General features: G+C 50.0%; 1 protein-coding gene across 4 annotated transcripts in view; it reads right to left on the bottom strand.

Annotated features, from left to right (window-relative positions):
- Positions 1–24077, bottom strand: part of SLC7A1 (solute carrier family 7 member 1) — a 65078-nt gene that overhangs the window by 16358 nt on the left and 24643 nt on the right. For 3 of the 4 annotated variants that reach the window (XM_033104420.1, XM_033104419.1, XM_033104421.1), the window contains 4 exons: positions 18336–18434; positions 8151–8534; positions 5690–5848; positions 3881–4055 (listed from right to left, as the gene is read on the bottom strand). In XM_033104420.1, the coding sequence (XP_032960311.1) occupies positions 3881–4055; positions 5690–5848; positions 8151–8520 (704 nt within the window). In that variant the 5' untranslated portion in view covers positions 8521–8534; positions 18336–18434. The remainder of the gene's footprint in view (positions 1–3880; positions 4056–5689; positions 5849–8150; positions 8535–18335; positions 18435–24077) is intronic. The other variant, XM_033104418.1, reaches the window with a different exon arrangement.

Below are 24077 nucleotides of genomic sequence, written 5' to 3' on the forward strand. Positions count from 1 at the left end.
TGGGTCTGCGCCCCGTCCCTGCACACTGCCGTTAGTGAGGCTCAGGTGCTGGCAGATCAATTAGACAAAAGAACAAGGTCCTGATGTGAAATACCTAACATGCTGGTAAGTGGAAAATGCGGGTGCAGACAAGTGGCTATAGAACACTAGTTCTTGTGGAAACCCAGGGGGAGAAATATATGTGTACATATAACATATAACATGCATAATACATGTAAATATGGATAACAATATGCACGATAAATATAAATGTATATAACATGTAATATGCATAATTAATGTTTGCCATTGCTTGTATTTATATAAATAAAAGCTGGAAGCTTATACACACAAAAATAATAAACATGATGATCTATGGTGGTGGGAGAATGCGGCAGACGAAGACTAGGGTGGGAAGAAGACTTCTCCATGTAAACCTCGTTTACGTTAGAACCTATGAGCCATGTGGATATATTGCCTACTGAAAAAATTAAATTCAACTTTTAAGACACTTTGGCTGTTACTGATCTCATTGGCAGAGTATCCATATAAAACCACCACAGAACCCGCTCTGTATAGCTTCAAACCAAAACACTTAGAACTATTTTTTAAAAGGTTCTTCACATACAATCAAAAATTAACCTGTTATCTGCATGTGGTGGTTGTGCCCACTTGTCATCTGGCAACTTACACAATGGGGGTGCAGGCTCACAGGGGCTGCCTGGCCACCATGTGGCAAACGTCACCTCGAGACACAGCAACTTAAAGCCAGAGCTTAGCTCAGTGCCCTTCCCCTGCAACCTGGGTGACCAGACTGCCAGCCGCTCAACCGGTTACTCGGAAGTCAGCACGGAGAACCACCGGGAAAGGGAGTGGGGAAAAGTTGTCCGTGCTCAAGAACACCCCTCCGCCCGGGGTGGGGACCTGACAGGGAGCCACCGAGGTGGCAGGGGCGGCGTCTCCCGGGGGGGGGCTTTTACCACTGAATTAGCAGTAACCATCCTTCACGAGGACTCGGATCCCGTGACTTCCACTTACCACCCTGACATAAACTTCTAATTGTCCCCAAAAGCCACACTTCAATTATTTTAGCTAGGCACAGAACCACTGGAATAAAGAGACTCTGCTTCTCAGATTCCCCACCTGAGGTACAGCCCCTTGAGTTAAGCAGACATAGTTAGTGTATCATCTCCTGAAACATGTCAGAGGAATGAGGTGGGGGTGGGGGGTGCTTGCTACTTCTCTCCTTTCCTTCCTGCTGGAGTGCCAGCAGCATTGGGACCTGCCGTGACCTTGGCAACGTGGCCCACGGGCAAAACCACAGACGGAAGAACTGGAGTCCTAGCCCACCGAAGCTATATGCTGAACAAGCTGACTTAAGACAGGGGTGTCCAAACTGCGGCCCGCGGGGCAACTGCGGCCCGCAATCCATTTTTAATTGGCCCGCAGCAAATTCCAAAAATATATTCAGTTTACTTAAATAAACCAGGTGAGGCAATACGTACTTCACCTCGAGTGAGTGGCCCGGCTGTTTGCGTATTTTACCACATGTGGCCCGTGGTGAAAACCGTTGAAAAAAGTTTGGACAGCCCTGACTTAAGAGAACTAAACTTTTATCTTGTGGAAGCCAATGTCATTTTTCAGTCCCCATCCTAACTGACAGACACCATCCAACAAAACGCTCCCCATAGATTTCCGTGGTGCTGACGCTTCCCTCTGATTATGTCACCTGTCTCCAGGACACTGGATAAGGAAGCCAGAGGGATCGCAAGTTGAAGACAGCGGAACCAGCTAGACTGCAGGATACCACTTCTACCCCAGACAGGGACAGACCGACTCACAAGCTCCCAGAGGCCTTTGCAGCCAGCCAGCCATGAAGCAAGCACCGTACGATCACAACTGACTCCCAACCCACACAGCCTGAAGCCCCTCCGTGCTGTGGTTTGACTGGGAAATACTCTACCACCTCAGAGAGACAATTCCACGCAAGACTGTGTGTGGCCATTGTCAGAACACAAAGCTACAGCAGGTTAAAAAAAAAAGGAGGAATCTTACAGGTTTTGATAAAATGAAAGAGCAAGCCACCCCCTGTACCGGTGCACTCTACCTCTTAAAGGGGCTGACCCACCGCCCTCACTGGCTGTGCCCCAGGGCTGGGGGCAGATGTAACGGAAGGGGCCCCACCCAGGACAAAGAGGCCGGGCAAACACACGCCTCTTTGTCTGGGAGGCCAGGACACGCAGTGTGAAGATGACCAATGACAGTTAACACCACGGGCTGGGACAGACAATCTCTTCATAACTATACAATTAAATCTTGACTGACAAGCAGGAAACAAGAAGTGTCCTGCATATTTCATTCCTGACCTATAAATGGCAACCAGTAAAACAGGCGCCCAAAGTTTTCAAAGTCTACTGCTTCTTCAAAGCATATTTTGAGTTGGTTTTACTCCACCCTGCATGAATGGGCAGCAGTAAATTTGGCATAAATGTGACTCAGAAATGCTTGGGAAGGATATGTTTAAGGTACTCATTTCTCTGGAACAGAGTTTAGTCCCCAAAAAGAAGGCTCTTTTTATTTGAACTATTAACCATGTAATAATATAGTCAAGTTTCATGCATTTAATTCAAGTTTCCTGTTTGCCTTCTGGTTGTGAACTAGTCCCACATCACCGTCTTCCCACTGATCAGACCCCTGGGCACTTGGCCCGTATCCAGCAACCAAGGTGGTGTGCGAGCACTCAGCTCCCCAGTGTGAGCCCCCATTTCCCAGCCCCCCGCAGCTAGACATGGCCGTCCACTGGGCTCTGGCCAGGGAACCGGAGCAGAAGGGACGTGTCTTCCAGATCTGTCCTCTAAAGCACTGGGCACTCTTCCACACTCTCACTCCCTTTCTGGGGCAGCTGGATCTGCCTGTGCCCACAGCCCAGGTCTGACCAGGCAGACGAGGACAACATATTGTGGATGACGGAACACCCGGTGGATGAGCCCGTGTACGGCCGTGCTGGCCAGCCAACCAGACTGCTCGTTTCGGGACCTGAGACAGCATTTTAAAGCCGCATTTGAAAAGAGTCTCTTTATCAGAGCAGTTTAGCTTTTAGCTGTAATTAAAATACAATCGTAGGCAAAACTAAGCTCCCCTTTCTCCATCCCAGAACCCTAAGATCCACCTGAAAATCTGACAAAAAAGATCAAAAGGATACATTATAATTGTTTGGCTTTTGTGTCCTAGATAATACGAGTGAGGGTTGTCAGTGAGGGTTCACTGAGAGGCCTGAGGCAGAGCGTGGAGCGCTGGCCTGTCACCTGCCTCTACTCCTGGGTGACCTGAGCTAGACACATCTGGGGGCTGAGGCCACTGTCTTTCAGGGTTGACGCAACCCAAGTCAAGTGTGGGAGAAAGAGATTATTATAACCACATTTTGATACTTTAGTAATTCTGAAAACCTTTGATAAAAGTTCCACAGATTTCTTCTCTCTTCTGAGTTATTAAATAGGAAGGCATTTCAAAATAAAGTGCTATCACCAGGGTATTGCAGAGAAAATCTTTTCTGAACACAAAACTCAGAGGATGGTCATGAAACAGATTATGAGAAAACAAGGGATGACTTAGCGAGTGTGACAATGATCCTCATTTCGGAATTATGATGATATGATTTCGGAATTAGAATGAAGATTCCGTTTTCCCCAATAGCTTCCTTTGTCATACAATGTTCTAAGTGCAGGAAAATAAAACTTAACAAAAATTTCAAACTAATAAAACATCCTCGGCTACTTCCCTTCCATAAAAAAATATGAACAAAATATTCAAATCACATTTTATAAAAAAGCTCTTATGGTTCCAGCCAGCTGCATCCCCCAAATACACGAACGGTCACATGTGGGACAGACGGGAGACTCACTTGTTCAAGCAGAGGCTCCCGGACGTGTTCCGGATGTCCTCCTCGGTGAGCTGCCAGTTTTTAATGGACCCTTTCACAAATCCGGACACCATGATGAAGCCGAGGACCAGGACGTTGACACAAGTGAATATTTTGTTGACCATGGCTGACTCTTTCACACCAAGAGTTAAAAGTCCTGCGAATGTGCATAAACAGGACACTGAGTATTAACCTCAGACCAGGATAGTCCTTCCTGGGACGACACAGGGACGAGACGGTGACTTCAAAAGAATTCAGGTGGCATCAAACCTCTGAAGACTTCTGTAAGCCTCTACGGATAGGCTGAGTTCATGATTTTCTAGAGGCAAGGATCAAAACTAGTGACGTCCTGAGGTGTTAAATACTATTGAGGACACCGGTGGGGGCACCAGGTGACGCAGACGGTAACCCCACAGCCCACCGCCCCCTGGAGAGGGGGTGAAGTGAGCGCCTGAACCCTCCCCCTACCCCTCACTAAAGTAGGTGACTGAGAGCCACCCTGGGGTGCAGGATTTTATTTTCTTCAAGGAGGAGACACTTTGCTCGGTTTCTGGGTAGAAAGAGTTTTTCGGATGAGGAAATTATCCGGATTGACTTGGGGTGCAGCCCAGTCAGCCGTGACACGTGTATGTGGCTGTGGAACCCACCACACACAGTCCCTGCCTTGGACTCAGTGCATAAGAAATGCTACGCTGGACTCGTTCTAGCTCGGAAACTCGCGTTTAAAAAAACACCAAGTGATAAAAACACACAGGAGCCACATGACAACACAGGACCACCATGGGGTGAACATGCATCTGGGGACTTCTATGGTTAACTCTCGGCTGGGCAACGAGGCAGGAAAAAGGGCCTGGGGGACAGACGACCACCATTTATACCTTGAGATCCCTGCTTTGCTATGCAGGTCTTTTCTACACTTCACAATAAAGACTGCTCCACGTAACAGACTGAATTCTGAGAAGAAAACTAGGCAGCTGATCACAGGAACACGACCTCACACTCACTGTTTTCTTCCACGTCCCTCCCACTTGTGTTTAGGAAAATCTGAGCAGTGCAAACTTAATTTCTGATACATGTTCCTGCCAACTGGACCAGAAATACTGCTGAGCCTGGCCTGTGCAAAATGATTTCGATTACTCCATGGGCAAAACAAGATACGTTGTCTTTAAAACCTAAGCAAGATTTTCTAACCTCAAAGGAGAATTTGTCTGCTCAGCTTAATGTTTATGTTAACAAAACTCCCACCCTAGTGGCTGAGACTTGGATAAGTGTCAGTAAGAAGAAGCTGCCATCAGCTGCATGCAAGCCATGTCTGGAATTTTTATATTCTGCACCTTCGAGGGTGTGTGGAGGGCGGTTAGGTGAGAGCACCCGAGGTCGCTGCTGCCCAAGGCGCCCGCCAGTCCCAGGCAGGGCTCCTTCCTCCATCGCCTGGCTGATCAACGCCAACTTTCCTTTCTAAATGGTCATCCACCATTTGGGGTCAAAAGAGCTTGTATTCCTGGGTCACTTGTAAAAAAGCCTGCAGTACTAAGATCTTACTCTACAGTCACATAAAACCCTGAGAGTCTCTTTTAATTAAATGACACACAACTCAAGCAGCTATTAAATAACCCAACCCTATGTGAATCTATCAGAAGCCATTAAGACAAAAAAAAGTGTCTGTATTAATTACAAAAAGGAAAAAGAAAGTTGGTGGGGGGAGGAAAAGGAAGAAACCAGCTCAATGGGAGCCTGTCCTGTACCTCAGACCCCACCTCCAACCTGCTATCTCTCACTGTGTGGCATTACCTGTCAGGATGAGAATTATAACCACAGCAAAGATGTCTGGGTTTTCGGCCAGCACTCCGGGGGCGTTCAGAGCCATGTGTTTTCGAGAGAACTCCCCAATGGGTTTGCCAATCAGCTCGTCAAACGTTGCACTCCATGCTCTTGCCACACTTGAAGTACCTGTCACAAACATACACACCAGAGGAAAGTGAAGGAAAACGACTGACGGCATGTGTCAGCAAGCTGGACGTTTATGGTATCCGTGCAGGATCACAGAGGGTGCAGTGGATTCTGCAGCAGCAGACAGACCCCAGCAAGTGCAAACTCAGGAAAGGGTCAGTTAGTGTTCACAGTGCAGTGAAAAGTACCAGAAGGCTTCTAGGGCCTGGACAGAGCTGTATTTTCCACCACTACCCATATCTACATGTATACTTCTGTTTCAAATATGTAACTGAAGTATAAATGTTTTACAAAACAATGTTACCACCTGAGAAGCACTCGCATGGTTTTGATTCAATTCTACCTATTTTATTTCCTTACAAAAAGAAATCCTGGTGGCCAGCCATGAGATGGATTTCTCCATGCACTTATGGGCTGCAGTGAGCAGTGGAACACTTGGCTCAGAGGCTCCTTTTCCAAGACCCTCCTAGCATTGCAGCTGACAGGACCTGCCTCCTGCAAGAGGGGACCAGGGACACCTGCAGTGGCTGACCGTCGCCTCAGCAACAGGCACCTGCATACCCCGAGCAGGCCAACCACCTCTGTCACCTTGTGCCTGACCCTGGACTCACACCCATAGGTCCCCAAGCACCTGACCACAGACAAAGCCTGGCTCTCTTCATTCTCCCCTTACCCACACTCCACCATGAGGAATGCAAATGCAGGCCACAGCATTTGACTGTTCTCTCTCTCTCTGAATAAAGTCGCTGCTTTTGCATGCTATTTTTTAGGAAATGCCACTAAAATTCCAGGATTCACAGACAACATTTTCCTTTCCTTTCACAGGGGGCCTTGCCAGTGACTGTGGTCTGGATTGCCCCCGGGAACCGGCCAGAGTGAGCTGCAGAGACTCCATCTTGCTATTTGGTCTCATGATAAGTCAAAAATCTATCCGCGTTTCTTCACCCTGAGCAGCCCGCCAATTAGGAATTCTGTCCATCAAGGCCTCCACCCAGTGAAGAAACATGGTATCCCCATCTCCCCCAGAGGCCGGTCAGTGCTGACGGGCCCCCAATACCCCCCTGCTGGCTGAGTCAGGGCTTTACAACCCCTGGCTGGAAGCACCGCCCTCCCCAGTAGCTAAGGCTGAGTAGCACGTGCAGTGACACACAGTGACTCCACAGGTAAGCAACTCTCCAGGAAAACCCTCTGGAAGCATAACAGTGCATTTAACACAGCTGCTTTCCCACCGAGGGACCCGGGCCGTGTGAGCGTGTGTGGCTATGTGCTGACAAAACACCCCAAAAAATTCGTTATGAATTTTATTTTCGAACAGACACCGCAGGGCAATAAAGGAAAGGGAAGGTGCCGGCCTGGCCGTGTGCTGGTGGGCGCCCCACACAGGGGCCCAGGGCCGCCGTCCCAGGAGGCAGCACCACGCACGACGTTCCCGGGACCCACGGCTCAACTCACCACATCCCACTGTCTTTTGATAACATGACAAAAAGCCGATAAAATATAAATAGAATGCTTAATGGCTATTTGTATTTCTACTTCTGTGAACTGGCCATTCAACTCCTTTGGTTATTCTTTTATTCAGGTGTTTGTTTCTATAGAATGGATGCAACCATTAGGAATGTAAGTACTACGGAAAAACAGTTAAAATGTGACAACTGTTTACTATACGTTGTTTTCTAAATAAAGAGCCTACTGTATCAGAATTATGCATTTCAGTGCACAAAAATGTGAACAATGGTGAAATCCCTAGACAGTCAGCTCTTCCGAACTCAGACTGCCTTTGCCGCCGTTGTGTCCCTAGTATGCAGCAAAATGCCTGGCACACGGCAAATGCGCAACAAATATTTGTTGAGAGAATAAATGAATGAATGAGAGAATTAATTTCTCCAGGTTCTCAGATTGGGTAATTTCTACTTTCTTCTTTATACTCTTCTGTATTTCACCCATTTCTCTGTGTCTGTGATGAATTTACTCTAGTAGTCAAAAGTGAACACTAACTAAAGGAGACAATCCTTTGAAACTAACTAGAAATGTCCCATCGATTCTACATCTCTTGCGTTAACAGGAATGACCTTGTGGCTTGGCTTGTCCCCATTAAGGCCTGACACCCTTGACCATTAGTCCAGGGCCCAGGCCAGAGGGGGCAGTGGTGCCCGCAAGGCTTTCGTAAAGGGACACGGGAAGACGGACAGCAGGGAGGCGAGAAGGGAGCCCCTGGGGAGGAGCTGGACTCGATCTATTTGGGGAGCAAAATGGGGCCCCCGTCACGCTTGGGAGGCGGGAATCACAGAAGAGGGGGACTCACCGATGATGTAGGACAGGATGAGGTTCCACCCAGTGATGAAGGCCCAGAGCTCCCCCACGGTGACGTAGCTGTACAGGTAGGCCGAGCCGGTCTTGGGGACACGAGCACCAAATTCACCATAGCAAAGGCCGGCCAGCACCGAGGCCAGCGCGGCGATCAGGAAGGAGATGACGATGGCCGGACCCGCGTTCTCACGGGCCACGGCTCCAGCTAGCACGTACACGCCAGCACCCAGCGTGCTGCCCACGCCCAGCGCCACCAGGTCGAAGGTGTTCAGGCAGCGGGACAGCCGGCTGTCCTCCCGGCTGCAGTCCACCACCTTTCGCCTGAGCATCTGCTGGCCGACGTGGAGCAGCGCCTGGCAGCCCATTCTGCCAATCGAGTCTGCCGGACAGAAGGAACAGGGAGTCACACCACCAGCACCGCTTTCACCCTCGAACCCCTCATCGCCACGCAGACAGTGACGAGGTCCCTTATTGTCCCTTGCCACTAAAATGGTTGAAATCTCAGAATTCCACCACCAGAACTTCCACCCAGGCCCGCTGAGTTAGCTGAGGCTAAGCCCCCAGGCACAGCCCCGGGGCCGGGGCAGCAGCTGCCTTCCCCTGGCGTCTCAGCACCCGCGTTTCTGTCGGTGCTTACCTGAAGCCTTGTATGAAACAGAAACTACGTGGTACAGGAAACACGTATTAATGGCACTGTTCCCGCCCTCAATAATAATGCAATTTATCAGGAAAACGAGATGTTGTTCCAAGTGTACTGTTAGGGACAGCAAACCAAACCACACTGGAATTTAATTATTAAAACCCAGAGGCCTCGAACAGCAATGACAATGCTTTTTAGAACCTTCTGGGATCCCTGAGGCAAGGACCGAGCTGTTTCCACTTTTAAGTTAACACAGAATTAGTTCCAGAGCAGAAAAATGTTGAATTATTACAAGTTGGGGCCTTTTGTAACTATTACTCCTCCTGGACCAAAATGTTGGCCCGATGTGTATACGACACACTCCTGAGTACACGTTCACGTACGGCTCACGTCATCCATCCTTCACATGAGGCATGGGCCCAGGAAGCCGCCCGTCACAAACAGCACCCCAGGCCAGCGTTTAAGGGGCTCTCCTGTGGCACACAGGCCAACCTTCCTGCGAGGCTCGTTCCGAGGGGAGACTGCCGGAAGCCCGTGGCCAGGATGTGCCGGCGCCCACCCTCAAGGACGTGGGACTAAGCTGCCACCCTGAAGTGCGGGCTGCCCACAGTGACTTCCCCCCAAAGAGAAAAGAGTCACTGTACAGTGAGAAACTAACGGCCAACCTCACAGTGAGGTCACGCTGGCTGCATGTTGGGATGAGGGGCACCTCACCTGTGGGGCCAACTCCCCAAACCCGCTGCCCCAGCCTAATCAGGAGAAAAACTGCCGACGAATCACAGAGGAGGGACACATGTGGCTACAATGAAGTCACTGGAAAACGCAAGTCTGCACGGAGCTCGCAGATCTAGCACAGTCCATACCTAACCACCTACAACACTCAGCTGCTGCCATGTCCTGGCAGCCCCGGCCACCGGGGCGCAGGGCAGGCGGGCCCCCTCCTGGCCCCAGGGCAGGGCCCCTCTGCATGGGTCACGTACTGGCCAGCTCCAGCTCACGGAGGCAGGGGTCGGTTCTTTCTGCACTTTACCTGACAGGCCACAAGAGGAGAATCACCCCATGTGGTCCCCTTTCACAAAGAGGAGGAAAAAGAACTCCAAGAATCGCGTGTCAGACAAGGTCACGGAGCCCTGAGGTTCTGGCTTTACAGGTGGGAAGGAAATGACCTCATGATGTCGGGGGGGGGGGGGGGTGGAAGGCGGGAGGAAGTGAGGAAAGACCATTCCTTTGTGTAGCAGGGAAATCGGACACCAGCTCTGACACGGGCGGAAGAAGGCAGGTAACAGAACAAGGGAAGCACCAGCACAGGGACAGTGGCTTCCCAGTGGCCATCAGCACCACACACTGGCCTGTTCCTGAGAGCTCTCAGATCAGGAGCACATTCTGGGGGAAGTGGGTGTCCCAGGCAAGCGAGGGTTCCGAGTGGCTTGAGGGGGGCAGGTGTGAGGACCTGCCTGGGCCACGGGGCCTGGGGAGGCCGCAGGGCTGTCCCCGTGAGCCCAGCCGGTCACTCCTCCCGGAATTGGCTTTCCTTTTCTTCCTTCCGGACTCAACTGGATTTTCTCCAGGCAAGTTGTAAATCCCAACAAATTTATCAGCAAAACAATTGCTTGGGTAGCAAGTTCAAAGGGAAGATGTGACATTTCAGTACAACCCTTGGCCGAGAAGGCTATGGCTGGGGACATGCTGGGGTTTGGCGGGGAGCTTACAGGGAGGTGAGTGTGAAAGCTCCCCATTACCTGTGTTGTTTTCACCTTGCTCGGCAGGCGTGACTAACATCCAGCAATAGCCTGCCTGCTCCCATCCTCTCCGCGGTGCAGTTTTTGGTTAATAAGCGATTCTCTCCCCAAAACAATAAAAGCCAAGTGCAAGGCAAAGACAGTTCGATGGGATTTCCTGGCCAGGCCTCAGAGCGGGTGAGCCAAGGGCCCAGGTGGCCGGGGCCAGCCATCCGCCTTCCTTGGAAAGGGGGCATGCAGCAAGTTGCCAGAAGGCTCTGAAAGCATCAGCTGGGAGTCAGGTTACCATTTCTGACAGGGAGGAAGTTGTGCAGGGGTCAACACCTACTTCTTAGAGGTTTTGACAGAAATCTCGCAACAACGATCCATCTTACTCCCTACACATTTATTATTAGAGCACTTACGTCAGATGGTCTCCTAGAAAAACTAAGAAAATCTGTCCCTTTCCCACAGCAGTTCTAAGTCCAAGTTTTTTCCTAGATCCCTATAGAACAATAGGCGTAAAATGATTTCAGAGCTAAAGAAAGGCTTTTCTATGCTCTGCTTGAAGGTTTCTGATGAAGGTTGGCGGGCGCGGGGGGTGGGGGGAATGACAATTTTTTTCACTGCAGTGTAATGCTAGCTCTATCACTGAAACAGTCCAGTTTAATGGCTTCAGGGGGAGCGGGAAGGGTCTGACATAGGCTGTTACATATACTAGGCTCACAAATACCATCCTTTGAACAAAATCTTAATACTGACATTTTACTACGTGAAAACTTTGGCTTTTCCTTTACGTGAGTGACAGTCTTTACAATGGCCCAGGCCCCTGGTGGGAGCCATCAGAGCACAATCTGTCATTGCAACAGGATGTACACTGTGCTGTCCATCTCCCCGGGCTAAAGAAAGCAGGTCTCAGCTGGGGTGCTAGCCTTATGAGACCCCACTGATAGCCAGTAGTCACGAGCAGTTGGCCAAGCACACAGCAGCTGTGGGGGTGGCTGTCCCCGGCACCTGGAGGGCTCTAGAGCACATGCGAATTTAACATGCGAAGGAAGCAGAATGCTCCTGGCTGAGTGAGTGGCAACCAGGTGGTAGAAGGGGTCCAAGGAAAGAGCTTCCAGGACACCAGCCATTGAGGGGAGAAGGAGACTCGGGGCAAGGAAGAAAACCTGTGCTGAAGGGACTGTTCTCAAAGCCGGATCTCCACTTCCCCCCAGATGTTAGCAGGCCCAGGTGCAAAGACTAAAAAAAAAAAAAAGACCGAAACACCAGAGTGCAGAGAGGCCTGGTAGGCACTAAAGATGGGCCCCAAGAAGTAGCCATGGAATTGTGAAAGGAGATAAGAAGGTGACAGCTGAACCACAAGTATAGGAGTGGGAGGAGGGGTCAAAAATACAAAACAAGGGGCAGGGGCAGGCTCACACCCACAGGTCCCCACTGGGCAGCAAGCAGGAGTCCGTCTGTCTCCACTGAAATGGTGACTTGGGAACCGGGACTCTTTTAAAGCCCCCCAGAGTCTTATTTGTCTGACCCCAAGCAGCAAGGGACATGCTGAGGACAAAACTAAATTCCACCAAAATTCACTCATCTCACACCTGCACTCGACATAGCCCGGGTTTCAGGAAATGCCTAAGCCCCCAATCTGACCCCAAGGAAGCAGAGTGTCAGGGTGGGGAGGCCGACAGGGTGACAGAGCTCCATGGGGCAAGTGTGAGACCGGAGAAGATGAACTGTCCATCTCAGAAACTACTACTTTCACGGGGAGAAAAGGTTCATCTCAGCAAGTGAGCACACAGGCAGGAAGCCCGGAAATCCACCAGGCACGTCTTTGCATCTAGCCAGAACCCTCAGTTATAAAGACACTTAGCCTTTTCTGAATCCACAGCCTACGGCTAACGTGGCTTTTCCCTGGCACATGTTCCAACGCGGTGGCGGAACCTCACTGCGCCCATCATTTGTATTCAGCTTCACAAACCAGTCAGTGTTCAGCTAACGTTGCCCGCAGTCACCTAACTTGTAAGTAGCGGAGCCAGGATTCGAAGCTGGGTCATCTGATTCCAGAAGCACTACTCCACCCCAGATGCCTAACTGACTCAACTTCGACCAAGCTTATACTCCCTGCAGCCTCCCAATTCTTACTTTGTCTGTCACCCTGTCTGTAATCCTACAAATAAAAAGGTTGATGTGGGTTACTGAATGCCGACGCCCCTGTAAAACATTAAGTCAAGTATTATTCACAAGGTGCACTTAACCAACACATGGCACTCACGTCCCTCCAGCGCTGGCTAAGACCCACTGGCTTTGACGCCATAGGACCTTTACTTGGGACTGAGGAGAACTAGGTCCCGTCATCCCTCGGTACCCAAGGAGGTTGGTTCCAGGCCCCTCTTGGATAACAAAACCCGCGGACGCTCAAGTCTCTCATATGAAATAGGGTAGTATTTGCATGTGACCTCCACATCCTCCGTCACCTCTACATGACTTATAACACCTAATACAACACAAATACTATATAAATACTTGTTACACTCTATTGTTAGGAGACTGATGACAAAGAAAAAGCCTGCACATGTTCAGTACAGACACAGCCATCATGAGACTAACTACATAGTACACATCAGCGCCAACATAACTTTTGTTTTCAAGTATTTTCCATCCGCAGTTGGTTGAGTCTGCAGGTACGAACCTGTGGATATGGAGGGTCGACTATAATTTGGGCGGCAGGGCCCAACCAGGGCTTCAGTAGAGAGGTCTAGAAAGCACACAAAGAGGAGAGAGACTTAGAAAAGGTACATGGAGGAGAGAGCTGGCCAGAGCAGATGAAGTAAATATTATGCTGGAGATATGTCTCTGATACAAACAGGGGAAGCGTCAAAGCAGCATGTACAGTGTCCCTTAAAAATAATAACATATGAATATAAGTATATGCGAAGAATGATCTGGAAGGAAAATTGAGGGTGTTGTCTCTGAGTGGGAGATTATGAGCATTTTTTATTTTCAGCATTTTAACAATTTTTCTATGAGTGTGTACTGCTTCTAAATTAAAAGGAAGGAAATCTCTTTTAATGAAACAAACAAACAAGTGAAAACAAGAAGGGAAGAGGGTCCGCCCACAGACAAGTTAACCCACGTCAAGCATCTATCTCGGAGACATGGGTAACTGGGTACGTGGCTTCATGTCGCTTTCTCTCTACCTTTGTACATGCTGGGACATTTCCAAATGTAAGTGTAAAAGAAAGGAATTCATGGAGGGCTGACCCAGAAAACAATGAGGAAACTCGACCAGCCCTGGCTGCAGAGTAAAGTCTTTTATGTAGGATTAGGTGGAACCACATGAATTGTAGATATCCAGTCATTTTTACCTAGAAAAACAGCCCCGAGCACAGGATTTGTAGTGGGCAGTTGTCTCACCTCTCACAGGCTGTGTCCCTAGATATTTCTCTGAGCCTAAACCTGTATTATTTGGGGCACGAGCCTGAAATCAGAAAAGATCCTGTGAGCGGCACTGACCTCTCACCTTGCAGCACGTTGCACCCTAAGGAGGTGGGGGGCGTACATAAAGCACAGGTGACACCGTCAGACAGTGCCAGGTGAGGCCCACTGCAGGTGTGTGGAGCGGGCAGAAGGGCCTCACATGGCTGGCTGAGGGACTTATACTTTACTCAGATGTAAAAGTTTACGCAAAGCAAGGGCATCAACAAAACAGTCCTGAGAGGACTGCTCCGGGCGCGCTGTGAAGGACAGACGGGAGGAGGGAAGGGCCTGGGCCTGCCAGGTGCTCGTGGCTCAGCCCTCTTTTTGGGGCAGCAAATTAATACGCTGGCCTTTGAACGTGGTCTTTCAATCCAACTACAAAGCACCATTTTGCACAAGCAAATGCTACCCTTTCGTACTTACCTACCATTTGCTCCCAGTCCATTTTTTCCTCAAAGAGCCCTGAGAACACACCCGTGGTTACCATGGGGATTATCTCCGTGGCCCATGTCATGCACAGACAACCCCTAAGCAGGAAATGCCACATTTTATGATAGGTCTTGCTGTCCCATTTGCACGGACAAATGTACTTCACGGGTGGCCAAAATTCCAGACACTCACCCCCAAAGAAAAGCATTTGAAATTTGAAAGCAACGTCACAGCCTCCTGGCATCGTTCGCCACCTGGCCTGTCTTTAGTGCAGCAACTGCCCGCTGTGTTTTTCCACTGGGACACTTTCTTTTTATGCAGTAAACTTGGAGGAAATGTCCTACTCGGCGGTCACAGAACGCTCTCTGTTAAAATGGGACTCGATCTGTCTGAAGTCACTTGGAGGCATCAAAAGCAAATGGCTGACAAGGGCCTGTGAGCACCGGGATGGTCAATGCCCAGGAGAGAACTGACCGGATGGCGGGGCTGAAACCAGGGACGCGTGAAGCAGCCCAGTGGTGGACAAATGCAGTTACTGCCACAAGGCGAGAGCTGGGTGGTGGCAGTAAGGCAGCATGTCACATGGGCCATGTGTGCAGCGTACGCCACAGGCAGTGCCACCTGCTCTGCTTTCATGGAAGACTCCAGAGCAACACCTAACCACAGACTGTCACTCCAGAATGCTCCCTAAACTTGACCCCAGAGCTCTCAATACACCAACATTCAGTCACCCAGACTGAATTTTGTGTCTGGGTCTGAGTTATGTGACATTTCCCCCCTTCCGGTTACTGCTTTACAACAGTAAGGCTCTACCTTCAGAGAATGAAGGGAGACAGCACAGACTTCTGCTATTTTTAAGGAGCAAAAGGCTGAGAACAGACTTTGCAACCCCCCCCATGCCCTCTAGATGCCCCACTGCCACAGAGAAGCCCCTCTCTCCTCCTAGAAGTTCACCGACGAGGCAGTCACTTGACACTCGGGCCACATTTTCTGACACAAACAATGCAAAGTCACATTTGGGCTCTAAGGCAGCTCACGAAATGCAGGTTAACCCACACTGTTGTGGAGCTGGGCACAAGCACGTCCACATTAGTGGGAAGGATAGTAGGCCCCTGCAGACTTATGATCCCTCAAAAGATTTAAAATCATGAGTCACTTTGGGAAAAGGAAAGGAGCAGGACAATTTTTCAGAAAATGGACAGCAGATGGGAACCATTGCTCCATCCCTCCAGTCAAGGAGCCTTCAGGAACGGTGGCCTGTGGTGGCCACTCTAAGGTGGCCTCCTGGTGTGAGTGTGGGTGGAGCTGGGACTTGCTGGGACAGAGGGAATGACATCTCTCCCGTGACCACGTTAGGTCACATAAGGCCCCACCCTGCTGGCCGGCTGTCCTTGCTGGCTTGATGAGCTCAGTGGCCATGCTGGGAAGACCCACGTGGCGACGAACTGCAGGTGGCCTCCAGCTCAGCCAGCAAGAGGCCGGGGCCCTAAGTGCGACAATCACAGGAACTAGATTTGGCCTAGGACCCAGGGGAGCGCGGAAATAGATTCCACCCCAGCCGAGCCTCCAGATGAGAACCCAGCCCCAGTCAGCACCTGAGGGCAGCCTTGGGGGACTCAGCACAGTACCAGCTATGCCGCACTACGACTCCTGACCAGAGAAACTTGGAGAAAACAGCTGTGTGTTGGAGCTGTTACATGTGGGGTGATCTATTATGACTAAGCCATGGTCCCAGCAGTCAGGAGGTAGTGAGTTTGCATTCACTCTCTGAGCAAAGCATCAGGACCTCAGCATTTCTTTCATCTTCTTGGCTTCGATGGTTGACTTATTAATCTTTACTTCACCCGAAACTTATTTTTTCTTCGTTAAGGCTGACTGGGAAGCAGTTTCCTCCTTCTGGAAGAATGGCATATACCAAACGGCTATGTTTTCAGTTTTTAAAAATTGTGTATCTACACTGTGCCGCTCTTCTAGTCTCTACTCTCAGGGTGGTCACAGGCTGGACAGGAAGACACAAGCAACCACCCATCCGGTCAACAAATACGTATCTCACAGCCCCTGTGTGCCGCCCCCTCCTAGGTGCTCAGGGAACGAGGGAGCGAACAGAGCCCCCACCCTCCTGGCTGGAGGAGACTGATCACCCAAGGAGCACACACAGGCTCGGCGAGAGACCGAAAGGCCTCCAGGAGACACACCACTTCTGTCATCTGGTTTGTATCTCTTCACCCAAGAAGGGGTGACATCCCAGTGGTGTCCAGTAGGTCGTGGAGTCCCAATTTAGACAGAGTTCAGGACCTGTGGCCAAGGACCTAAGCGCCATCGAGGGCTTCCCCATGCATGTGGTCCTAGCACTGTCCACCGCAAGACGGAACAGTCTGAGGTAGGCTTTTCACTCAGACGAACACTCACCCCCTGCCAGGCCCGGTGTTAGGTAACAGAGGGAGAGGTTCCAAAACGTCTGCTGCTACCAGCCAAGGGGCATCTGACTGTTGCAGCAGGAGGAGGAAGAATGCAGATGAACGCACTCTAAGCCCTTTTACTAAATAACTGCCGGAAGAAGGAAAGAAAAGAATATCGGACGCTTACAGTGGCTCCTGGCACTCCGGGGAGCCCCGTCCCGCTTCCCTTCTGGCAAGGACCTAATCTTCCTGACTATCTTTGGGAAAGTACACCTGGTACCTCCCCACCTGTGCCCCTGACATTTACAAGGCTGCAGCGGCCTCCAGCACTACCTAGAGCCGTAACCACTCCCCAGCCACCCCCGGAACTGGGGCTCCGGGAGGCCCTCCTCCTTCCTTCTAGTTCAGAGAAGCAACTCAGAGCCGCCGGCAAAGGCCACTGGCTACATCCCCCCCAAAGTCCTGCTGAGGAAAGACTCCGCATGGGTCGCTGGGCCCCACTGTGTGTGCACCCCTAATAGGGCTGTACGCTCGGCACTCGGAGCATGGGCGGCCTGTAGGCACCGTAAGAAGGGGAGAGAAGGCTGTCAGGTGGAGTTCTTTAGACAAACACACCCACACCCTGAAAAACAACCTCCATTTTGTGTGTGTGTGATAAATAAAACAGTGATAATGATGAAGTCTCTCTCTACATGGTCAACTTTTTTTTTTAATTGAAAAATAACTGGAAAAGCCTTCAAGTATTTTAACAGCAAAACCCTTTCCTCCCAAACTACATCCTATGTCAAACCCAAATGAGAATCAGATGAAACTGGAGCTGCTCTTTATTTAAAGAGAGATGGGGTGCCAAGGCCCCCCGGCTACCCTGCACCTCACCCCACCGTCCGCCCCGGCTCCTGTGCCCCCTCAGGACTCTGGGAGCCCAAGGACCTGCCTGAAACATACTGATCTACAGCACCTGAACCCAAGAACAAGCTACAGGAGAATTCTTAAGTAAAAGAGTACAAGATAGAAGAGGGAAAGGAACAGGAGCAAGACGAACAGTTTGGGAGCAAGGGAGAAATTGGAGCCAGACTTTGACCTTGAGAAATGCAAAGCCTCCCAGAGCCAAAGGCAGAAACGTGGCTGGAGGCATCGCGGGTACACTGCACACCACCACCGCATGAAGCGCAGGGCGCCCGGGCCGTGCGCCCATCCTCTCCACAGCGCGGCCTGCAGCCAGGCGTCCGTGCAGACGGCCTTACCCTCTGCAGGATGCTACGAGTTCCAGTGGAAGGAAATGGAGGAATTTAAGAAACCCACCATGGTGAAAAGGCAAACCTGTTTTCTGATGAGAAGCAAGTGCTAGATGAGTCTGAAAAAGCACAGCAGTTACACATTTTAAAAGGGCGACAACTGAGGGTTTTTGTTGTCAGTTCACTTAAAACATCAACAGTCCTCTAAAGGTCTAACTGAACAACATATTCCAGCACGAAAGTGACAACCATCCCGCGGGGGTGCTGAAGCGCTGACTGTACCTGTAGTGCGATGCAAGGCCTTGTCACCTGGTCACCTGACGATCGCCTGGGCTTGGAGCAAAGACGTCTCAGGAGGGATGAGACGAGGGCTTCAGGCTCCTGAGGGGCAAAGAAGAGACGTCAGATGCCAGAACCTCCGAGCCTGGGGCTGCTCCAGGAGAACTGCTTCTGGAAGTTCTGCTCAGCACGCGCAAGGACACCCCAGCTGCCCCACCAACTGAAGGTGGGACGAAGGGCTGGGGAGGCGAGGGGCACGTCACGAGACCTGAGCTTCATGGGGCAGGGGTGTCACGGAGGGACTTCAGGAGACAGGAGACCGGACGAGCTGACCTCCAGCTCAGAGATTCTACCACATCACCTCAACAAACGGACCAGAATTCAAATAACAAGGCTGTCGAAGCATCTCCCACACAGGCAATTTCCACCAATCTAGGGCGTGGCAGGTGGTATGTGAGAGCTCTGAGGCCACGAAGCGGAGTGAACGCTCTCCTGACACTGGCCTTGAGAACTGAGGTCAGTGGGGACAGAAACCTTTAGCTGGTTCCTTCAGGAAACAGTGGACCCCACGCTGTACAGTCCGCCATTTCACGATGGAGCTCTCCTACCAGCTGACACACGGCACCAGGCATGCACCTGCCCTGATCACTTGCAGACGGGCCACAGATCCTTCTACAAGTAGGATGTGCACCATTGCCGTGCCCGGTGGCGTGGCCTGCAGTCCCAGAAGGAGGGACTGGAGTCCCCACGGCCTGAATGCTGACGTCACTCTGCCCAGAGGGCATGCTAAGACGAGCCTTCTAGGTGAGGCTTAGGAAGTCCTTTTTCTCAGTCTTGTGTCCTTTGCACATTCTCACACACTCACCCAGTAGCTGGAGGTTTCATTAAGCTTCCTGAATGTGATTTGCACCTGACGTGAGCCCAGAGAAGATTATTATGCCAAACAGGCCACGGAGATGTAATCAATAGCCAGAGTTTTCTAACTTCAACAGCAGCAAACGAGCTTTCCAACAATGGGAATCCTGTTCCATCCTAACTGATACCGTTCGGACATTCCTTCCACAGCAATATTTCATTCTTTTCCACTTTCTATTTTGAAAACACCCAAACTTACAGAAGAACTAAATGAACATTTACATACTTTTCATCTGCATTTGCCAATATTTAACATTTTGCCATATTTGCTTTATCTTTATAGAAATAGACACTTCTCTCATGAACCCGATGGGAGCGAGCTACAAGAGCGACCATGACACACTTGACCTCTAAGTATTTCAGTAACTCCCAAGAATGACACTCCCCTACCTGACAGTGATGCCATTATCACAACAAAGAAGCGGAACATTCACTCAAACACAGCCCATAATCAAATGTCCAAAACTGTCAACATTGTGCTATTTTGCGATGTTCCACATCATGTGCCAGGTACCACAGAGCACTGAAACAAGGATGAGTAAGGCTCAGGTTCACAGTCCCAGGGAGGAGACAGACATACAGACATCCTACTGTGACATGGGCTCCCAGGTGCCAATTCGTATGAGCGCCTGTCTTGAGAGCGACAGCCAGAAAAACGCCCCCATCACCACCTGTGGTCAAATCCTAATTCCAGGAACATGTGAATGTCCTCGTTTCCCCGACCAGGGGGAATTAAGGTCGCAGAAGGAACAAAGAGATGTATCAGCTGACTTTGAGATGGGGAGATTTTCCCGAAGTGGGCCCAGGTAATCAGCAGGGTCCTTAAAAGACGACAGAGGGAGTGGGAGAGAGAGAGTCAGGGGGACACAGTGGGATACAGGCTCCACCAGACGTTGCTGGCTCTATGTCAGGGGGGCACGAGCCGAGGAAGGCCGGCCACTCTAGAAGCTGGGAGATGGAGAACCGGATTCTCTCTCAAGAGCCTTAAAGAAACACAGCCCAGGCAACACCAGTGAGACCTATTTCAGACGTGACCTCCAGAACCGTCAGGTGACAAACCTGTGTTGTTTTAAGTCACCTGCCCCCCCAACCCCAAAAATGTAGAAACGAGGCTGGGAACAGTCAGGGTGCTGGGTCTGGGGGTGAACTCATCAAAGTCCTTAAGACCAAGCCAAGAAAACCATGCTTTATTCTTGTGGGAGGGAGGGACGGAGGGAGAAAAGGAGGGAGGGAGGGAGAAAAGGAGGAAGGGAGGGAAGAAGGGGAGGAAGGAGAGAGGGAGAGAGGGACACTGAGAGCCGTGACTGGATCAGTACCTTGAGAAGAAAACTGGAAAAAAAGGAGCAGAATCTAGAAGGCAAACAACTGGCAAACTCTGTTGCCAATGATAAAATTTGAACTTTTAGCAAAAAAAAATTTAAAAAGAAAATAGGATTTTGGAAAACTTGCATTCATCACCGAGATCTCAGCTTCCCAAAACTTAGAGATTTCTCTTGACATTGGTAGTGATAGTAACAAATGTGATTTTTACAAAAACATAACATGATGAAATGAACGGTGTCAATTTCGCAGATGTGTAAAATTCATCCAGGTGGTAATGCAGTGGGACAGACTCATTCACAGGTAACAGGCTGACGCAAAGGGCAGGACAGACTACTCTGTAGTACACAAGAGGACATCCCTGAGGCCGTCGTTTCTTTATATGTTTCAACTAAAATAACACATCCAACCCGACTGATGCACAAGCGGACAAAACCCAGTTGCCTTCTATGAAACTAAACATTAAGTAGATTTGGAAATGTGTAAGATGACACCCCTATTACACTTTTTTTGTTTTGGAAAAGTTATTTTTCAAAAAATGTTACTTATGTTCATATAGAATGGTTTATGGATGTTATTTTATTTGGACTGATACATGAATATTTGTAATGGGATAGATATTGATACATAGACCCACCTAAGCCAGAGCTCTGGGAGCCCTCAATAGTCTAAGAGCGTGAGGGTACTCAGACCAAAGAGCTTGAGAGCTGCTGCCTTACGGGGTACCCAGGGACGGGGGCACAGCCCTGCCCGACACAGGCTCAGGTCCGGAACGCCGCTCCCGGCTTCTGCAGGCTCCTGCCAGTGACCGCTGCTCGCTTACTGTCCTGCCCTACCAGCAGCTCACACTCAGCTTAACTGTCCTGAAGAGAGGACAGCACACCATACAGCAAGCCAGGCTGAATCGTCAAGATCAATGGGTCGGATTGCAACGCACGGCATGTAAATTCATTAGTACTGCTTGTCTTTCATCCACGAACCTTCCAACCAATTCATTCCATTTTTTCAGATCTGAACATTCACTTACTAAAAAGAGTAATGAGAATGCAACACACACGTCACGCCTAAAGATGCCGATGTCATTTATTTCATAAATGCAATAAGCAGCATCCCAACACCACCTGTGACAGGTTTCCAGAAGCATGAAGAGACGAAAGTATGACCATGACATCATGTGACACCATCACACTGATGGGAAATATATACCTAAAATAACCTGAAAACATCCGCAAGTATATTTGTATTGAACAATTTATAAACCAAAAGGAATCAGATCTTTCCATTCGGTACACTCCATTAAGCAAAAATGTTTTTTGATTTATTTTATTAAACATAAATGTTTTGACAACTGAAGTAGCTGCTTTGCCCGTGAACGAGTTTTTGCATGGTTCTTTGTCCCACAAAATCCTGAGTGCCAGACAGAGTTCTAGAAGCCAGGGATGCAGCAGTAGACTAACTCGACCAAAATAACTGTGTTTGTGGAGTTCATGTTCTATTAAGGGGAACACCGCTCTGAAAAGAAGGAAGGGACGAAATACTAAGTGGGGTTAGCACACTTCTAAGCCCCCAAAGCAATTCCATGAGATAATTAGAAATTTGGGATAAGGTGAGCCCCGGCTTTAGCAAGTGCTACATCCCATGAGAAGCTCAGGTATCAGGGTTATTTTCAAGAATGAAGCTGCAAGTAGAAAGCACAATTCAAGGCCATCAGGGGGTTCTGTTAAGTCTACTGACTGCAGTCAAGAACTTGGGCAAGGACGGAGCTCCTTGGGGGTGGGCAAGTCCCTACAGAACGGCCAAAGGGACAAGTAGGGAGCCCCAATCCTGGAAGAGGGGCGTCTGCAGTGTGAGAAAGCAAGCCATAATTAGATGTTTGCTGTGGCTTGAATAGTTCTGAAATTTCAGCATGAGATTTCTCCTTGTTAAAAGGCAACGCAGGCTAAGAAGCCGAAAGCCCTGCGAAGGAGTTAAATGAACGAGCTTTTCTGTTCCAGGACAGAAACAGATAATGGAGTCCAGCCCTGAGGCCCGCAGTGTCCCCAGAACCATGAGGGCTGGTCTGCAGGCATCACCGAAGGACCCGGAACTGTGCTCAGACACTCGCTCCTTCCTCCCCCGCCGCAGAGCCCGCAGTCCTGCGGTGTGGGCAGGTAGGGGCCGCGCCGAGCTGACCATCACGGCTGCACCCACCAACGCTAAGAGCTCACGATTCCGAAATGGTTTTCTGGATGACAGCAACCTGGGAGCAATCGCCTGTCCTGAAACTCTGCATTGTGGATTTACCCCCAAATCACGGGACTCCTGGTAACGGAAACCAACATGCTTTTGCGTGTCACGGTCCCCTACACTCCATCCCACCCACACTTCTGACTCCCACAGACAACTCTGTGCCCTCCTGACACACTGCCCCTCACCGGTTTCTCAGTGATCACTGTGCCACCTTCGGACTCATGACTGGGTTTTACAGCTGTTACTAATGGTCGTCAGGAAAACTCATGGGATGGACACCGGTGTCCACCTGAGAGCATATCTCACCTCTTCTCCCAACTTCCAATGTCCACCCTGACTCCACCTATACTGTGGACGCACCAGTTTCTGCCCCTCCCCAGGCAAACACAACGTTAAACATGAAAGCTGTTGGAAAGACCGCACAATCTGGATAAGACATTTGTGGTTGTACCATGCTTATTAGGGGGAAAAAATACCAAACTCTCCAGGAAATGTGATTAAGGAAATAACAGCCAGATATTTCTCTGAAAACCAACCCTTCAAAAACTAAAATTACTATGGCACATTCTACACCAAGAAAAAGTCCACTGAACACACAATTTGATCATTCATCCTTCCTCTGAGATGCAAAATACTCCTCCAAAGACCATGGAATCCTTTGCTGTGCGCTGGGACAGGCCAGCAGAGGCCAATCCCCCGTCGTCACAGGTCTAGGGGTGGAGGCAGGAGAGAGGCTGGCAAGGGCCACGGCAGAGGCTATAGGGCAGTGGTTCTACAGGGGGGGTGTGTGCCCCAAGGGACACTTTTGGTTGTCACAATGAAGGGCCGGTGCTGTTGGCACTGTGTGTGTGGAGGCCGGGGACGCTGCTGACCACCCTGCAGTGCTCAGCTCTGCCCCACAGCAAACAATTATGGAACAGCACGCAGGCCGGGAAAACCCACCTTTCTGGGCATGACGGTGGGCCGCAAAGTGCTCTACGGATTTATTTTGAAGTGAACTGGTTTAAAAATTATTGTTCAATAATGTTGTTTTTTTTAAAAAAACAGAAAAATAACACTACAGTGTGTGCAAATGAGCATGGATTCATCACAAAATCCGTACCAATACGTCCTTGGAGAACCCCTGACGTCCCCAGACCAGGACGGAGACTAACAAGGGGCCAGCAGGTGATGACAAAGCAAACGAGGAAAACACGCAGTGCGCAGTGAGACCAGCTTCACTCCCTCCTCCGGGAGTCGGCCACCCAGGACACGGCTTGAGGTTCATTCACTCTGCGTGTG

Source organism: Rhinolophus ferrumequinum, chromosome 4 (assembly GCF_004115265.2).
Source record: "Rhinolophus ferrumequinum isolate MPI-CBG mRhiFer1 chromosome 4, mRhiFer1_v1.p, whole genome shotgun sequence".
NCBI lineage: Eukaryota > Metazoa > Chordata > Mammalia > Chiroptera > Rhinolophidae > Rhinolophus > Rhinolophus ferrumequinum.